The sequence below is a fragment of the Ovis aries genome, chromosome 1 (assembly GCF_016772045.2).
Source record: "Ovis aries strain OAR_USU_Benz2616 breed Rambouillet chromosome 1, ARS-UI_Ramb_v3.0, whole genome shotgun sequence".
NCBI lineage: Eukaryota > Metazoa > Chordata > Mammalia > Artiodactyla > Bovidae > Ovis > Ovis aries.
In genome coordinates, this window is record NC_056054.1 from 179,078,630 (window position 1) to 179,096,232 (window position 17,603).

The 17,603-nt window shown below is 40.7% G+C and overlaps 2 protein-coding genes across 6 annotated transcripts in view; both read right to left on the reverse strand.

Annotated features, from left to right (window-relative positions):
* Positions 1 to 1,719, reverse strand: part of CFAP44 (cilia and flagella associated protein 44) — a 125,863-nt gene extending 124,144 nt beyond the window's left edge. The window contains exon 1 of the mRNA XM_015092445.4: positions 1,650 to 1,719. The gene's annotated coding sequence lies outside the window, so the exon portion shown is untranslated. The remainder of the gene's footprint in view (positions 1 to 1,649) is intronic.
* Positions 1,720 to 6,696: 4,977 nt separating this feature from the next.
* The window catches only part of SPICE1 (spindle and centriole associated protein 1), a 60,964-nt gene continuing 50,057 nt past the window's right edge, over positions 6,697 to 17,603 (reverse strand). For all 5 annotated transcript variants that reach the window (XM_004002926.5, XM_042231483.2, XM_042231479.2 and 2 more), the window contains 5 exons: positions 15,635 to 16,128; positions 12,860 to 13,043; positions 10,267 to 10,369; positions 9,408 to 9,495; positions 6,697 to 8,139 (listed from right to left, as the gene is read on the reverse strand). In XM_004002926.5, the coding sequence (XP_004002975.3) occupies positions 8,086 to 8,139; positions 9,408 to 9,495; positions 10,267 to 10,369; positions 12,860 to 13,043; positions 15,635 to 16,128 (923 nt within the window). In that variant the 3' untranslated portion in view covers positions 6,697 to 8,085. The remainder of the gene's footprint in view (positions 8,140 to 9,407; positions 9,496 to 10,266; positions 10,370 to 12,859; positions 13,044 to 15,634; positions 16,129 to 17,603) is intronic.

Below are 17,603 nucleotides of genomic sequence, written 5' to 3' on the forward strand. Positions count from 1 at the left end.
GAAATGGCAGCCCACTCCAGTGTTCTTGCCTGGAGAATCCCAGGGACGTGGGAGCCTGGTGGGCTGCCATCTATGGGGTCGCACAGAGTCGGACATGACTGAAGCGACTTAGCAGCAGCAGCAGCAGCAGCTAGGTATGGGAGTCTATTTGTAGAACTATCTTACATCTATTTTCATTAGACTCACACTCACTGTTCCAGCCTATGGCTAATCCTGTTAACCAACTCACTAGGTAGACTGTGAAGTTTTGAGACAACCCTGAAGAAGTATAAAGAAAAAAGAAAATTAAAGTACACCGTGATGCAGAGTATGTGTTGCTAGAAGGAGGTTGGCTAGAAGCCAGACAGAGAGCTCCCCAAGGTAACATTACTCAGATTCATTTCCTAGATTCAGAGTCAGTCCCCACTCTCACAAACTCAGGGTGCCAGAGATGCTCACGTTGAGAGTCATAGATTCCTGCATAAAAACAGACACTCAGTTTTTACTCTACAGTGTGAAATACAACTGTGGAGAGAATAATAGCTCGTGGGTTTTTGTTGTTGTTTTTGTTTTTTTTTTAATGTTTACCATGTGTCAAGCACAGTTCTGAGGATCTTACACATACTGTTTACTGTTTCACGTATTTCTCGAAACTCCACGAGTTAGGTACATTTTACAGATAAGAAAGCAGAGCAGTTCCTCTGAATCCTTTCCTCTCACCCAGCTCATGCAATTGACTTCCAAGTCCTGTTGCCCAGTGTCTAGTTCTGCCTTTTGTATCCATTCTCTGCTTCTAACCCTACTGTCACCATCCTAGTTCCGGTCCCCATCCTGTCTCACCTCTACCATTACCACAGCCCCATTCTCTCCCTTCTCTGGTCCGTTTCTACACTGCCTCTTATTTCTAAAACTCAGCTTTTAGTGTGCCACTCTTGTTTAACGTTGTGGTTCCTCGTTGCCGCAGAATAAGAACTCAGATTCCTTGGTGTGGCACAAAGGTCTTCACTGTAAAGTCTGCAGTTCATCTCCTGCCACCTTCCCCCTTCCTGAGCCCTCCTCAGCCCCTCCTCCTTCCCGAAAGTTTTAGTCAGTAGCCAACTGGGACAACTCAACTGTTGCCTGGACATGCCGCCTACTTGTACGCTGCTATTTCCTACTGTATCTTGCCTGTGCTACATACTTGACCTGTATTATCCTAGTTAATTGTAACAGGAACTCCATGAAGTAAGCACCACCACCTTCCCTGCCTAGATGAGGAAACTAAAGTGCAGAAGGTCAACCTGCCAAGTGTCACACCGCTTAGTGTGGGATGCGGTGTCTTATTGACTGAGAACCCAGGCACTTTCCCACCAACCACCCCACCTCCCCGGCTTTTGGCTCAGCCGGGTCTGACTCAGACTCCAGCTGTCCTCTGTCTTCCTCCCTAGCTAGATTATGAGCTTGTTGCAGGCAGGAACCGTGTCCACTTTGTATCTACAGAGTAGAACCCCATTCCTGCGACTGCTGTCACTTCAAATGCTTAGCGAACTGATCCATAGACAGGATAAGGAATATGTTTCAACGAAGTCCGGAAAACACTAGTTCAGTTTAAGAGAAGTCCAAATAGAGCTCACTGCGCCCTTACTCACTAACAGATTTGAGAGGGAGGTTGTGGGAACTGCCAGGCTTACCTAAGGTACTCCACGGGCGCTCGGCTTTTGGCTTTCCCAGTCACAGCATCAGTCCCAGTTCTCCGTTTACAGCGGTTACCACAGCAACGCCAACACACCTTCCGGACGGGAGGGGACTGCCGGCGCATGCGCTGCCGGAGGTGACTGTCGGTCAGCTCAATCTCATTCGCCCTCTAGCCCCGCCCATTTCGTGGCCCAGGATTCAGGATGAAAGCCAAACAGCCCAGCATCCTACTAGTTTATCATCCCAGTTTAGTATGTATGTCTAGCTTATGATTATTATCCTAAGAATGCTTCATTGGTAACTTGAACACTTTGAAAGATATGCCCAATAATACAAAATGGCTCAAAGCTTCTCTGATCACAGGCTATCATCAGCAAAGATATACGTCACAGAGACATTTTTATGTATTTACTTTATACTATGTTATCTCAGTTGGTCTTTAGGAGTAATATTTTATGCTGTGGGCTCTTTGGTCGCAGGACTCTAAGTGCACAAAATACAGACTTGGCTTGACAGATTTCTCAGTTTAGCAGTTTGCTCTCCCAACTGCTCCGTGGCACAGCCAGAGATTATTATTTTTAAGCACCTAACTAATGCTACTGGTTACAAAACATTGGTTTTAAATGGCTACAACCTCGCAAGATGTGACAAAGAACTTTGCATCCAGAATTAAAAAAAAAAAAAAAAAACCTCATAATTCAATTTTTAAAAAACCACCTAAATTTTTAAATGGCAAAGGACTTCGAATACTTCACATCAGATATAAGAACAGTCAATAAACACATGGAAAGATGCATAGGCGTAGGCTCTACAGACTTGCACACCACAATGCATACATTTCATACTGGGATGGGTAAAAGTTTAAAAATCGCCAGTACCAAATGTGGAAGGATGTGGAGCAAATGGAACTCTCATATATTGCTGTTGAAATGAAAGGTAACACAACCACTTCAGACACACCAATTGGTAGTTTCTTTAAAAGTTAAATATCTACCAAGTCATTCCATGTCTAAGGTATTTTCCCAAGAGAATAAAAAAATTGTTCATACAAAGCCTTATATGTGAATGTTCATAGTAGCCATATTCATAACAACAAAAGAATTAACCACCAAAACGGCTATTGACAGGTGAATGGATAAATATATATACAATGGAATACTACTCAGAAGTAAAAAGGAAGAAACTGATACACACAACATGGATGAATCTCAATTAGGATGAGTGAAAGAAGCCAGGTACAAAATGTTACAGTGTGTGTGATTTCATTTATATAAAATGCAAATAGGTCTATGATGATCAAAAGCAGATCAGTAGTTGCCTAAAGCTGGAGCAAAGGGAGAGAGACACTGCAGAGAGAAAAAAGACTCTTCTGGAGATGAAGCCCAACTATCATTCTGCTGATAGTGCTGTGTGTATACACATCTGCCAAAATCAATGAATTGTTGTCTTTAAACATATGTATGGATGTATTTTATTGTATATAAATTATTTATCATGCTAGTAAGAAAAATAGCTATATAATATTCTATTGGTTTCTTTCACGTTACACAATGATTTTCCCAAAACTGTGTATTATGCATTTATTGGTAATATTGGGCTTCCCAATGGTGCTAGTGGTAAAGAATCTGCCTGCTAAGGCAGGAGGCCTGGGTTAGATCCCTGGGTCAAGAAGACCACCTGCAGAAGGAAATGGCAACCCACTCTAGTATTCTTGCCTGGGAAATCCACAGACAGAGAAGCCTGGCAGGCTACAGTCCATGGGGTCGCAGAGAGTTGGACACGACTTAGTGACCAAATAACAAACTTATTTTTAAACAGCATGTAGTTATTTTCAAATAATATGCTCAACATGTTTCATTTCTGCCTTAAAACATCTTTAAATTTAAAACACTGGATCCAGATATTGAGAAAAATATAAACGCACTACAGAATATCTTTAAAAATCTAGAAATACAGAGGGACTAGTGCATTCAACATCCCCAAACTGGCAGTCATTATGGAATGCTTGTGAATCGGGTCCTGTTCTTAGCATACTCACATCCATTTATCTCACGTAATCCTCACAATCCTATAAGAAAGGTAATACCTCTATGGGAGAAATTAACTTGACCAAAGGACACAGCCCAAGTAACAGAGTTAGCACATGGATACAAGTTTTCTGATGCCAACACTTGCACCCTTAGCCACCAGGCTATATTAGTTATTTAAGTTAGTACAAGTCCAATAATTGTTTTAAAAAAGAGCTTCAAGTCCTGGGCTTTACTTCTTATAAGCATTCTAACATTGGGTAACTTATTCCACCTCTAGAGCTCAACTTCCTCATCTATAAAGAAGTGTGGGATGGTATTTAAATATACTCAATTCATAGGTTAACTGTGAGAGTTAAATGTGGTAAGGGGCTACTGCAGCTTAGCACAGCACCAGCCACACGAATGGATCAATAGAGAACAGCTCTTATCATTACGGTGCTTCCATACCATACACACTGTAAGAAGGCAGCACAGCATAGATTTTGAAAAAAGACTGCCTAGGTTCCCATCGAGTGCCACCACTCCCAACTTATGTGACCTTGAAAGAGGGCTTACCTCCTTGAGCCACATTTCCTCATCTGCAAAATAAGGATGATATTAATAGTGGTGGTGTTGTTCAGTCACTTAGTCATGTCCAGTTCTTACGGTGTCATGAAATCATGTGGTTAAAACAGAGCCTAGTGCTTAGCAAACAGTAAACTATTATTAAATTCTGCTAATCCAAATGGTTTTGCTAAGCGACTTCACTTTCACTTTTCACTTTCATGCATTGGAGGAGTAAATGGCACCCCACTCCAATATTCTTGCCTGGAGAATCCCAGGGACAGGGGAGCCTGGTAGGCTACAGTCTATGGGGTCACACAGAGTTGGACATGACTGAAGGGACTTAGTAGCAGCAGCAGCAGCAGCAGCATAGGAATGATTATATCACAGCTGTGGATTTAGCTATCCATATATAGTTTTCCTCCCAAGCTGTAATCTGGAGAACTGCAAACTTTATTAAAATATAGCAAGTGATCACTGGCTTTCTGGGGCATATTGGAGAAGACATGTTACCAAAAAACTTGCATCTAAACCCAAGAAACACAAGTAATCTGAGTTTGGGCTGTTAAAAGTAAATATAAGTAGTACATCACAGTCAAACACAGCAGAGTTCACTGGTCTGCAATGCTATAGATCCATGGTTCCCAAGTTTGACCATGAACCAAGCCACATGAAAGGCTTATTTAAACAGACATTAGAGTTTCTCTTTTTTTTTTTTTTTTTTAGGTCTGGGGGCAAGGAGATCCAACCAGTCCATTCTGAAGATCAACCCTGGGATTTCTTTGGAAGGAATGATGCTAAAGCTGAAACTCCAGTACTTTGGCTACCTCATGCGAAGAGTTAACTCATTGGAAAAGACTCTGATGCTGGGAGGGATTGGGGGCAGGAGAAGGGGACGACAGAGGATGAGATGGATGGATGGCATCACTGACTCGATGGACGTGAGTCTGAGTGAACTTCGGGAGTTGGTGATGGACAGGGAGGCCCGGCGTGCTGCGATTCGTGGGGTCGCAAAGAGTCGGACACGACTGAGCGACTGAACTGAACTGAACTGAACTGAACTGAGGGCCCCCAAAGTTTCATTTCTAGTAAGTACACCAGGTGATGCTGATGCTGCTGGCTGGGGTTCACATTTCAAGACCCATTGATGCTGTTGGTTCTGAAAGTTGATAGTGCTGCTGCTGCTAAGTTGCTTCAGTCGTGTCCGACTCTGTGTGACTGGGATTCTCCAGGCAAGAACACTGGATTGGGCTGCCATCTCCTTCTCCAGTGCATGAAAGTTGATAAACAGGCGCTAATAAAGGCAGTTTAACTGTTCAGTTCAGTTCAGTCGCTCAGTCATGTCCGACTCTTTGCGACCCCATGAATCGCAGCACGCCAGGCCTCCCTGCCCATCACCATCTCCCGGAGTTCACTCAAACCCATGTCCATCGAGTCGGTGATGCCATCCAGCCATCTCATCCTCGGTCGTCCCCTTCTCCTCCTGCCCCCAATCCCTCCCAGCATCAGAGTCTTTTCCAATGAGTCAACTCTTCGCATGAGGTGGCCAAAGTACTGGAGTTTCAGCTTCAGCATCATTCCTTCCAAAGAAATCCCAGGGTTGATCTCCTTCAGAATGGACTGGTTGGATCTCCTTGCAGTCCAAGGGACTCTCAAGAGTCTTCTCCAACACCACAGTTCAAAAGCATCAATTCTTCGGTGCTCAGCTTTCTTCACAGTCCAACTCTCACATCCATACATGATCACTGGAAAACCATAGCCTTGACTAGATGGACCTTTGTTGGCAAAGTAATGTCTCTGCTTTTCTATGCTATCTAGGTTGTTAATTAAAACCAAATATGCACTAATTTATGATTTGGGGATAATAAATATCTTTATAGTTTCCCAAGCTTGGCTACTCACTGGAATCATCTCAGGAGGATTTTAATATACTAGTGCTTGTGCCCCCACCCCCAACCCCCCAGAGAGTCTAACTTAATTGGTCTGGAGTGAGGACTGGGAATTGGGAACTTTAGAAGGTCCTCAGATGACTCTAAGGGCATCTGAAGTTGAGGAGCATTACTTCAGAAGGCCTAAGAAAGAAAGCCTCCTTACTCTGCATCTATTATTACTGGAGTTTTTTCAATCTACTTTTGTATCTTATCAGCAAAAACAAACATTAACAGGATGAAGACTTACATGCCAGTCCCACAGGTTGCCAGTGAGCTACCGGTAAAAGTTCTTTGCATTGCTTCTCAACTCTGCCTGCACATAAAATCACTCTAAGCAGCTTTTAAAAATGTCATGCAAAGGCATTTTAGAGGTTGAAAGGAATATAGAGGAAAAAAATTAAGAGTCAACAAGTTGGAGAATATGAAAGAAAATACTGAGTTGGCCAAAAAGTTCAACCCAATGTATGTCAAAATAATGCATTCACAAACCAAGCAGATAACGTGACATTTCAATAATACAAGGAATAACACCAAAATGGTTTGATATGCCAGACAGGGAAAGTATTTATTAAATACCAAGTTTTAAAAAGTGCAATACAGATGGAAGAATCTTCAATAATGCAAATACATGTGGATGACTTCACATAAATCTAATCAGTGATACCTGTGCTGTGAGAAAGTTCCCCCAAGTAGTTTCAGTGTGTTTCCCCTTCCCAGTCGCACCTCACTTAGGCTGAGAATTCCTATCATAGAGCCAAGGAGCAGAGACCATGCAAAAACCCAAGTTTAAAATAGCAACCAATATGTGAGCCCAAACAGGCACCTTAAGAAAAATCTACGCTGAGGGTATAGTAGATTAAAGGCTGGGAAAATGTGCTAGCAACGCTTTGCACTCAGTTCTGTTCAAAACATTAAATAAGCCATCAATCAATGTTTCTGCACTGAGATATTTAAGCTCAATTGTTATTTATTTAATATACATTACCATAACTAATGTGACATTTTCACATTTGAAGACTATGTAAGAATTTTATACATAAAATGAAGAGAAGACTCTTGAGAGTCCCTTGTACTGCAAGGAGATCAAACCAGTCAATCCTAAAATGTTCACTGGAAGGACTGATGCTGAAGCTGAATCTCCAGTACTTTGGCCACCTGATGTGAAGAGCTGACTCTTTGGAAAAGACCCCGATGCTGGGAAAGATTGAAGGCAGGAGGAGAAGGTGACAACAGAGGATGAGATGGCATTACTGACTCGATGGACATGAGTTTGAGCAAGCTCTGCACGAGTTGGTGATGGACAGGGAAGCCTGGTGTGATACAGTCCATGGGGTTGAGTCGGGCACAACTGAGTGAACTGAACTGAAGAACTTTATAATATATATAACCACTCTTACCTGCTTAAGCAAATATAAACAAATACTCCCACGCTTACTTTTTAAAACCATACATTTGCTCGATAGAAAAAGTGATAGACACAGCGACTTCCCCAAAAAAGGGGTGTTAAATTTTTCTGAAAGCCAGAATTTAGTCACACAGGGGCTATTTACTGTAAGTTACATGAAAACCAACTTAGTTCTTCAGAAAAAAATTAACAACATTTAAGATATACTAGACCAAAAAATTCTGAATAAAGATGATAAAGATAAAAATATAATACTGAAAAAACCCTTGAATTTATTAGAATACACAATTTTAATTTTCCTCTAGTCAAATTTTATTTACAAGGCTATTTGTCGGACATCTATTTGAAAAGGCAGAAATTAAAATAATTGCTCTATTTCTTGGTTCCGTTAGTGCTAATTCACAAGATCTTTGTTAAGTTTTATCTGAAAGAAAAACACAGAAATTTGAAAGCAGGAGCAGGGAAAGGGGAGTAGAAGTTCAAGAATATATTACTGAAAACAAACTCTACAACTCGACCTCACTTATGACACGTGGGTAGAAAGAGCAAACCAGCCTTCTTCATTTTGTTTCTCAATCTGTTGAACAAAGATGCAAAAAGGCTTTAGAAAGTAATCAGGAGCACAAGACCACTCAAGATTTACAATCATTCATACCAAGTACAAAGAACCAAAGTTATCCTATACCACTGAATGGTACTAAAAATTATCGATACTGGCAATTTTTATTCTGTAACAGAGACACTCCCAAATATTCCCTGGTCAACAAATCTCCTTATTGATTTGGGAGGCCTATTTTTTAAAAAAGAATCAATCTGATATTTTATGCAAGTCATACATACAGCTTTTTAAAATAACAAAAAGTTATCTGATCTTGGTAAAGTAAATCTGTTACTAAATTCCAGAAATTAAGGGCATATTATATAAAATAGTTTACATTAAAGCTCTTTTTAGGATGTAAGAAACAGCAAAGAACAGACAAATCTTCCAGTGCTAGGCAATGGGCTATGCAAATCTATCAATTAATTTGGACTATAAACACTCAACACTTACTGAAGCACTCACTACTTGGTCTAATTACCGAAGCTAGTAATAAGAAGAGCAAAGAGGATTCTCCCCCATCAAACAGTTGTTAGCTCACATTTGCAAACGTAATGTTTATGATTTTAAAGTTATCCTCACAATTTGCTATGACCAAACAAAGGAAAGTTATTAATATATTTTGCATATTTTGTATTACCAGCACAGAAACATTCTTCTTGCAAAAAATAGGGATACATTGTAAGAAAAGCTTAATTTCTATATATTCCTGTAACAAATCAGAACACATAAAAATATGTAAGACATTTATTAACTGTTTGTGCTGGAACTCTCTAAATGTGGCATGAAACCTCTCTGTGGCACACTCAGATGTGCACACTGGGGCAGAGTGACAAGGAGAGTGACCGGTCCCAGGGCTCCAGCTATCCCGAGGCCTAAAGAGCCACAGCAAGGACTGAGGAAACCAGCACCTCATAAACCCATAACCCACCCAAGACACCCCTGTGTGTCTTGCCACACTATTTAGAATGCTCTGCAGGAAACAATAATGTCCATCTTTGTTGAAATCTTATTGAATTGTATTCTATTCCTTAGTTACCCTAGAAAACAAAAGAAGGGCATGCTTGTTTTTTCTAATGAAGGTGAATTAGTATTTCTTTTCTTCTGAGGATTTTACATTATCTTTAAGATAACAGGAATAATAATTAAGCATGACCATTGCAAAATCAACCACCTTCCACTCTGGCCCTACTAACCTCCACACACATTTCTCCACACACATTTCACCATTACACTTTATCATATACCTTTGCTCTTGGATTAAGAGGTGTCAAGCGCCCACTTCCCGAGGTGGCATTTAAAGGAGAACAAGAATTACTAGCAGCCCCTGAAGATCTATTTAAGAGGGAAAAAAAAAAGTGAGATAGTAATCTGTCATTATTAACCTTTAAAAATGATATAAGACACAATTCTCAATATTGCCAAGAGCTTGAAATGGAATGGGTGACTTAAATCCAAATGAGGTAAATTATTTGTAACATATTTTCACCAACCTAAGCCTTGTTTTAATTAGTAGATTTTCTTTTGGGGGGTGTTTTTAGGTTTATAGAAAGTCTGAATGGAATGTATAAAGACCATTACAGTACCATACAGATAAGGTTTTAACACTGAAAGAGGAAGTGCAGATGTGGAGGGGTGAGGGAGAAGGCCGAAGTCCTGGAAGAGTAATGAGACTTGGAGCAGTATAGTGGCAGCATGCAGAGTGGACAGAGAGAGCCAGGTACATCCCCATTCACCAACCACATGTCCCATCTAGGCAAACCACCCAATTAGCTGTATGAGCTTTGGTTTCAGTCACTGTAAAGAAGAAAATACTACTGCTCAATTTATCCACACTGTCACATATTACCTCCAGATTTTGTAACCCATAAAGTGCTCCACATATGTGCCATTATCCCATTTTTGTTTTCAATAACCAACCCAATGCTTTTCTACTTAATGAAGGATTTTTCCCTACTCTTCTTCTTCTTCCCTCCAAATTCTCCTCCCCAATCACTTGATTTTCTCTACATGAGTAAATCTGTCTGCATCTAAGTCAGACACTATGCACTTCCTTTTCACACAAAAAGCATAAAACACAAACCGTGCTTTTGATTTTAACCCTACCTTCTCGAATTTAGCCCACTAGTAGGAGAGACAGTACTACATTTTGAGCTTTCTGGGGCTTCTGCTCCTGGAATAGACACCTCAATTGTCCTCTTTCCGCCCTCTATAATATAAAAATAAACATTAGTTACATTACCTTTCATTACAATGAAAATTAAAATTTAACTTGATTTTTGTCTTACTGCAAATTTTACATTATAAATTTGAGGGTTCTGTCTATATTTTTATTATAATGGCCCACAAATACACTTCAAGGTTTTCTAAAAACAAAAACAAACTGTGAGACAAAAGAATTGTAGTTACTAGTGTCGATTCAGGAGCATGCCAGTTCTTAGAGAAACAAAATTTTCAGACAAGTGGTATCATGTCAGATCCTCAAGCGAAAAACAGAAATTAAGAACTATCCTAAAGAACAGGAGATCCTGGTTACAGTGGCTTATCTAAAGTTTTCCAAAAAAAAAAGGAAAAAGAAAATTTCTGGAGTTATGCAGTAAAACTAAACCTTCTAAATCTATTAATTACTGCCATTACTGAAGACATTAAATTTGGAGGGGAAAGTTGGCTGAAGAGTTCGTGCGGCCAATAGCAACTATAATTATGTACATTTTCAATATTTCAGAAGTAGATAATCAGTCAACAAATATTTACTAAGTATCTACTCATGAAAGGCTCAGCCAGTGCTCCTGTGAATCACTGCTTAAAACTAGTGCTTTCTGGGCTTTAAGGGGTAATGACATTCTTTCAGTTTTATAACATATTTCTTGGTTACCCTAGAAAACAAAAGAGGTTCTGCATGGCAAATGATTTATTTTTATCTTTATCATTATAGTCCACAGAGGTTCCTGTGAAACCAAGAATTTCACTTAAGAACACCTTAGACAAATAAGCACTGGAATGGAAAGAACAAGGTTGCATATCTACCTATTTGCTTTAGAACTTCAGACAAATCGTTCAACCTCTTTGTGTCTCAACTTACTTATTTATCAAAGAGTTATATCAGCTTTGTCTGCTCTGAGCGGTGTCAAAAACCATTTAGTTTTTGGCTCATTTAAGCCAACAAAAATGAAAGTATTACCCTCAAAGAACTACTGAAATAGATGTCCCATTTTATCACAAGATTATTCTTAAGAGTGATCTGCTTTCTTTTTCTTCACTGTGCTTGGCATTAACTGACAGTGCCTCATATATTTATTTATTTGTATTGTCTGCTCCCCAACTGGAACCCTGGTGTAGTCAAGCAGGGCAGGAACATGTCCTGTTCGATGCAGTATCCCCAGTGCCCAGAACATGGTGGCACATAGTTGGTATTCATAGATGTTGAGCGATTTCACTTATTTATTCTAGTCAGAAGTTGCCTCTAGATTTTCTGACTATGAAGAACAGTAGACAAGGCTGTAATGTGAAAGGAGCCTAGCATAAACAAAGAGGAAGGGCCTTAGGGAAATGCACTATCCACCACTTTCTAGTACTTTCCAAATCACTCTGTTTTCTGGGTCTGTTAAGTGTCAAAAAGGAAATAACTCTGAGAGTAAAAGTCTTATTGGTAGATCCTTTAAAGGCAACCTACTTCAACCAGCCACTGCTGCTGCTGCTGCTAAGTCGCTTCAGTCGTTTCCAACTCTGTGTGACCCCACAGACAGCAGCCCACCAGGCTACCCTGTCCCTGGGATTCTCCAGGCAAGAACACTGGAGTGGGTTGCCATTTCCTTCTCCATTGCATTAAAGTGAAAAGTGAAAGTGAAGTCGCTCAGTCATATCCAACTCTTCGCGACCCCATGGACTGCAGCCCACCAGGCTCCTCCGTCCACGGTATTTTCCAGGCAAGAGTACTGGAGTGGGTGCCACTGCCCTCTCCGTCAACCAGCCACAGGACGTAGGAATCTCTAAAACAGCATTGTTTGAACATCTCAGGGAGCACAACACTTACTGATACAGAGCTTTGTCTTTTCCTGACAGTTAGAACCTTCTCTGTATACCAGGCCCAATTAGTCTCTCTGGAGACTTTATGCAGCTCTACCCCTTAAGGGTCTTAGTAATTCAATTATTGGTTAAAGAGCAACTTGAGGTCTACTTTGTTTCATCAGTACCTTTTAGAATGTGACTAATGACAACTAATTTTTCAGTTATATTTCTATTGTTTAGAATTCCTCCTAGCATTCCACATTCCCTAAATGTAACAATGAATAGAAAGTTTAACTTACAAATGAAAATATTTTAAAGGCTTTCACAGAATAATACCGTGTAATTTTCATGAAATTCTAAATGATCACTTTGATGCTCATGTTTGTAATTAGCTGCAGCATATGCCATAAATGAATCAGGTACTGTAATCAATCCCACTTACACGTAGGGCAACTTAGGAACTCAGACACCAAAGATGAACTGCAGGCACCATGGATAGCTTTCCAGAAGCTAGAGTGGAGACTGGCCTTCTGGTCCCATTTCTGTCACTGAGTTCTGTTTCTTTCTATATACAATTGAAGCCACTGAAATATATGGGCTTGAGACTTCTTTTAGCTAAATATATACTCATAGTCAAGAAAGTGAAAGTTTCCATGCATCTAAGCTTCTAAATTATGAATTTGTGACTAACCAGCCCATGCTCTGACAGGTGACTGCACAGGTGATACTGGTGGAGAGGAAGGATTCAAGCCAATCAGCTTCTGCTGCTCTATTAACTGCAAGAGTTTTCCACGAGCCTCCATACTCTGTCGATTCAATTCTGCAATCCGTTCCTCCATGCTACTTGGTGTCAGAGGTTGCACTGCTGGAAAAGTCTTTAAAAACAAAACAAGACACAGACTCCATGTTAAAAATAATCCAAACAATTCTCACTTTTTATAAAAATAAACTTTTCTTTTAAGAGCCAGCAAATTAGTATTCATAGTCCTTGCTTGGAGAAGGCAATGGCAATCCACTTCAGTACTCTTGCCTGGAAAATCCCATGGGTGGAGGAGCCTGGTGGGCTGCCGTCTATGGGGTTGCACAGAGTCGGACACGACTGAAGCGACTTAGCAGCAGCAGCAGCAGTCCTTGCTACATACAAACTTGAATAATGGGCAAACAGTAACAGAATTTACAGATCTCTTAATTTAAAAATAAAGGCTAAAGTGGAGGGATACTTATCCTTCTAATATCAGTACCACGTAAGCCTTCTAGTCCCTCTGTCCATGTAGAGTGACTGTGGGACAAAGCAAAGCTTTCCTGCATTTCTTAGTGTTCGTTGAGCTGCACAAAGACCACCTAAGTGCAGATACTACTCCTAGTGACTGGCTTCTAAGTAATCCCTATTTAAAGACAGGTCTGGGGTTTGAATCACAATATACACAAGAGGTTCTGCTATAGTTGAAACAGATGATTCTATAATTATAATCTTCATGAACCACAAGCTATTTGGCAAAGATTTCTAGGACTCGAATCACTCCTTCTGACCACATGTCAGCAGCCCTCCCAGGCTGCGTTTGGCCTATAATACCTGATTTCAGAAGGTTGGTGACTGTAAAAGAATATGGGAGGTAAGAGTAAGAAAGAGCCACTCAAGAAATATCACGAAAGTTTGGTGTGAAAATTCCTAAAAGAAATGTATATGTCACTCTTAAGTATTTCATTTAGTTAAATATGTCCCTTTGAGAGAAAAAAAAATTCCTAATAGAAGTCACTAATTTGCAGTTTACACTCATTAGTTAAAAAAGAGACAGTAAAATAGTATTAATTAAAAATCACTCAGTAATTCTGATTATATCAAAAAGAGTAGTAAGCACAATAAAAACTAGATTGTCCTCTCTTGCCTGATTGTTATCCCAGTGGGAAAAGGGAGTAAGCTCAATTTTTAATTCTGTGGTCTTTTTAAAACCAAGAGTTGCCTGCTTCAAATAATCTTCAAAACTCTGCAAACACAGAAATGTTTCCATTGACTAGAACTGAGATGGTGTGTATCGATGGCCGCGGCCCACTCCTGATCTCCTTCTCGGCTTCCTCGGTCAGTCCCTTCTGACGGCTGTTTCTGCAACTCAATACTCACACTCCCCCTGAGCCAGTGCTGACAGAGACGGCCCTCCCCCACTCTCTCCCAACCTTCTTCACAGGGATCCTCAGTCCACTGCTGCTAAAGCCCTTATGGAATCCATAGCCATCACCATGGATCCCCTAATCCGCGAAGCCGGCCAGCTCCTTCCCACGGCCTTGTCCCCATCGGAACACTCAGAGGCGCCACCCTGGCTTCGTGGCAGGCTAAAAAGAAGCCTCTCCCATCACTGGGATCAGCAGGAAGGCATGTTTCACAATTGGAACTTAAGAGTCCTTTTGCTCCCCATAAACAAGGCAAGGAAGGTTTACACTGCCAGGTCAGCCCACAGTGTACTTAACTTACATCTTCATCCCACCCTTCTAGGTTGATACAGAGCCCTGTTTGAGTTTCCTGAGCCATACAGCAGATTCCTAGTGGCTGTTTTACATGTAATGTAAATTTCCATGTTACTCTTTCCATACATCTCACCCTCTCCTCCCCTCTCCCCATGTCCATAAGTCTATTCTCTGTCTGTTTCTTCACTGTTGCCCTATAAATAAATTCTTCAGTACCCCATTTTTCTAGACTCTGTATAGCCATCTCTGGGGTCACACAGAGTCGGATACAACTGAAGCGACTTAGCAGCAGAAGCAGCAGCAGCACGATATTCATCTCTCTCTGACTTACTTCACTCTGTACAATAGGTTCTAGGTTCATCCACCTCATTAGAACTGACTCAAATGTGTTCAGTGTGTAGACGTTTGCTCCTCAAAATGTAATCCTCAGACCAATAACATTTGAAATTTATTAGGAACGCACAGGTTCTACTTTAGACCCACTCAATCAGAGACTGCATGTTAGCAAGATCCCCAGATAATTCATATACATTAAAGTCTGACTTCAATAATTCTTTAAAACATCATTTCCATTGGAGAATGCATTGTGTCCTAAGAAATTAACTACTCATGAGTTGAGGGCCAACTACATGCAGCTGTCTTTTATGAGCCCCTTTCAGAGTAAAAATGATTTCAATTAAAATGTAGTTGTATGGCAAACGTTCAAAACATATTTATTCTATATTCTATATTAAAAATGTCATTCCTAGCTTAATTTTAGCTTTTCTACCCATTTTACTTTTGTCCTATGTTCCTCATTCATTTCCCCATTTAAATTTTATGTTGTCCTCTTCTAACGTGTGTGTGACATAAATTGATAAATAACCTCTACTTATTCTGTGATGAGGACATGACAAAGCATAAGCCCTCTAGCACCAGCCTCAAAGATATCCAGGGTCACTTCTAGATGCTCCAGTAATAAACTTAAATTCCCATACATCTGGATCAATCCTTAATTGGTACTCACAGCCATCGTGTCGCTGCCATGACTTGTCTCCTGTCTGTTAAACTCCCGAAGTCCGTCCCCTTGTTCTCCCCCTGGACCAATAATATTATTCAGATGTGCCCTGATAGCTGAATTCTGCAGGGTCAACTCTGCAATTCGTGCCATGATGTCCTTTCTCTGTATTAACGTCTCATTTGTTCTAAGCTGCTGCCCGTCTCCCAGCACCAGGGGTTCTTCTGGGAGTGTGGGGTTTCTCGATTGCTGCTGCATGCTTGACGGGGAACTGCAGAGAGGCTGTGAGAGGCTAACGAAAGGAGCCTGGGTTCTGCTCTGCGAGTCTTCTCCCATGTGAGAGGCCCTCCACCTCTGAGTGAAGAGGTGACTCTCATCATTTGAGTTCTGAACGTCTGCGCCAACAGGTAAGGTCTTCTTTTCCCAATTTTGTTCCTTTTCAATTATTTCCACAGTCGGAGGAATTCGTGGAGCAGGACGAGTTTGAACAGTCCTCCTCAATACTGTAGATACAGTTAGAACATAACAAACATGCGCTGTTGGACCACAGCTGGCACTATGGTCATATCACGAGCACCCCCCACCCCACACTTAGTAGTCAGCATTTGAGAAGCATTTCAAAGGAAGGATTTGGTTTCTGAATGCCTCAATTATTTTAACAGGGAATATACCAGCAATACTATTCCTAATATTCAAGTACAGAGTCTTTTATAATCCTTAGAGCTTTATCAGCAATCTTGTGAAAAACCATCTACCTAGTTCACATTTTAACACATATATTAACTCACATCTGGGAAGCCTGGGGGGAGTATTGACACATAATGTAAACTAAAGATGGATGGGGAAGTATCTCTGAAGAAGTAAAGTTTTCATTTACGTTTCTGCTTTGTGTTTTGGGAGGCTTTTTGGCCACTCTACATGTGGATGTTAGTACCCCAATCAGGGATCGAACCTGCAGCCCCGGCATTGGGAGCACAGAGTCGTAACCACTAGACCACCAGGGAAGTCCCAAGAAGTGACACTTAAATGATTACATATGTGGCAGAGAACGGAGCAAAGAACATTGCAACCAGAGATAACAACATATGTGAGGGCCCCAAAATAGGAAAGAGCAAAGAAAGGAGGCCAGGCTGGCCGTAGCATACCAAGAAGGGAATATCGGGGAATACGGTATATAAGACCAGAAAGCATACAGGGGCCATTTCTCACAGAGCTTTTAAAGCCATGTTAGAAATTTTATAATTTAATCCAAGAGCAATGAAATCTGGAGAAGGTTTGTCCACAACTCAATTTACATAAATTATATTTACTAAATGCTGTAGAAATTAGAAGGTCCAGGAAGAGAAGTAGGGAGACCAGCAAGCAACTGTAGTGGTCAAGAAGAAAGATGATGGTAGCTTTGACTAAGGTATGCTGGCTATGAAGAAGGAGAGAAGTAGACACATTCGAGAAATGTCTTGGCAACTGAACTACAAGTGATGCACTGAAAGCAAGAAGTGAGGGAAAATGCAGAGCATGACAGCATGGACAAGTGAATGGATGGTGATGTTGTTTAGTGAGATGGAGCCCATCAGGAGAATGGATTTAGGGGAAGAAGGATTATCAAGAATTGTTTTGAACATGCTAAGCTTAAGGTGTCTACATATCCATCCAAGGAGATGAAACATAGGTCAGAAACTCAAGAGATCATCTAGGCAAAGATCTAAAACTGGAGGTCCCTGGCACATAGAAGGCATTGGAAGCCACAAGAAAAGTGAGATTATTTAGACAGAAAGAATAGTAAGAGAAGAAACCAGTATCATGACATGAAGAACTTAACATTTAGAGTCAAGTAAAAGCTTTATTTGCTTGGGCTCCAAAATCACTGCAAACAGTGACTGCAGCCATGAAATTAAAAGATAGTTGCTCCTTGGAAGAAAAGCTATGACAAACTTAGACAGCATATTAAAAAGCAGAGACATCATTGGGCCAACAAAGG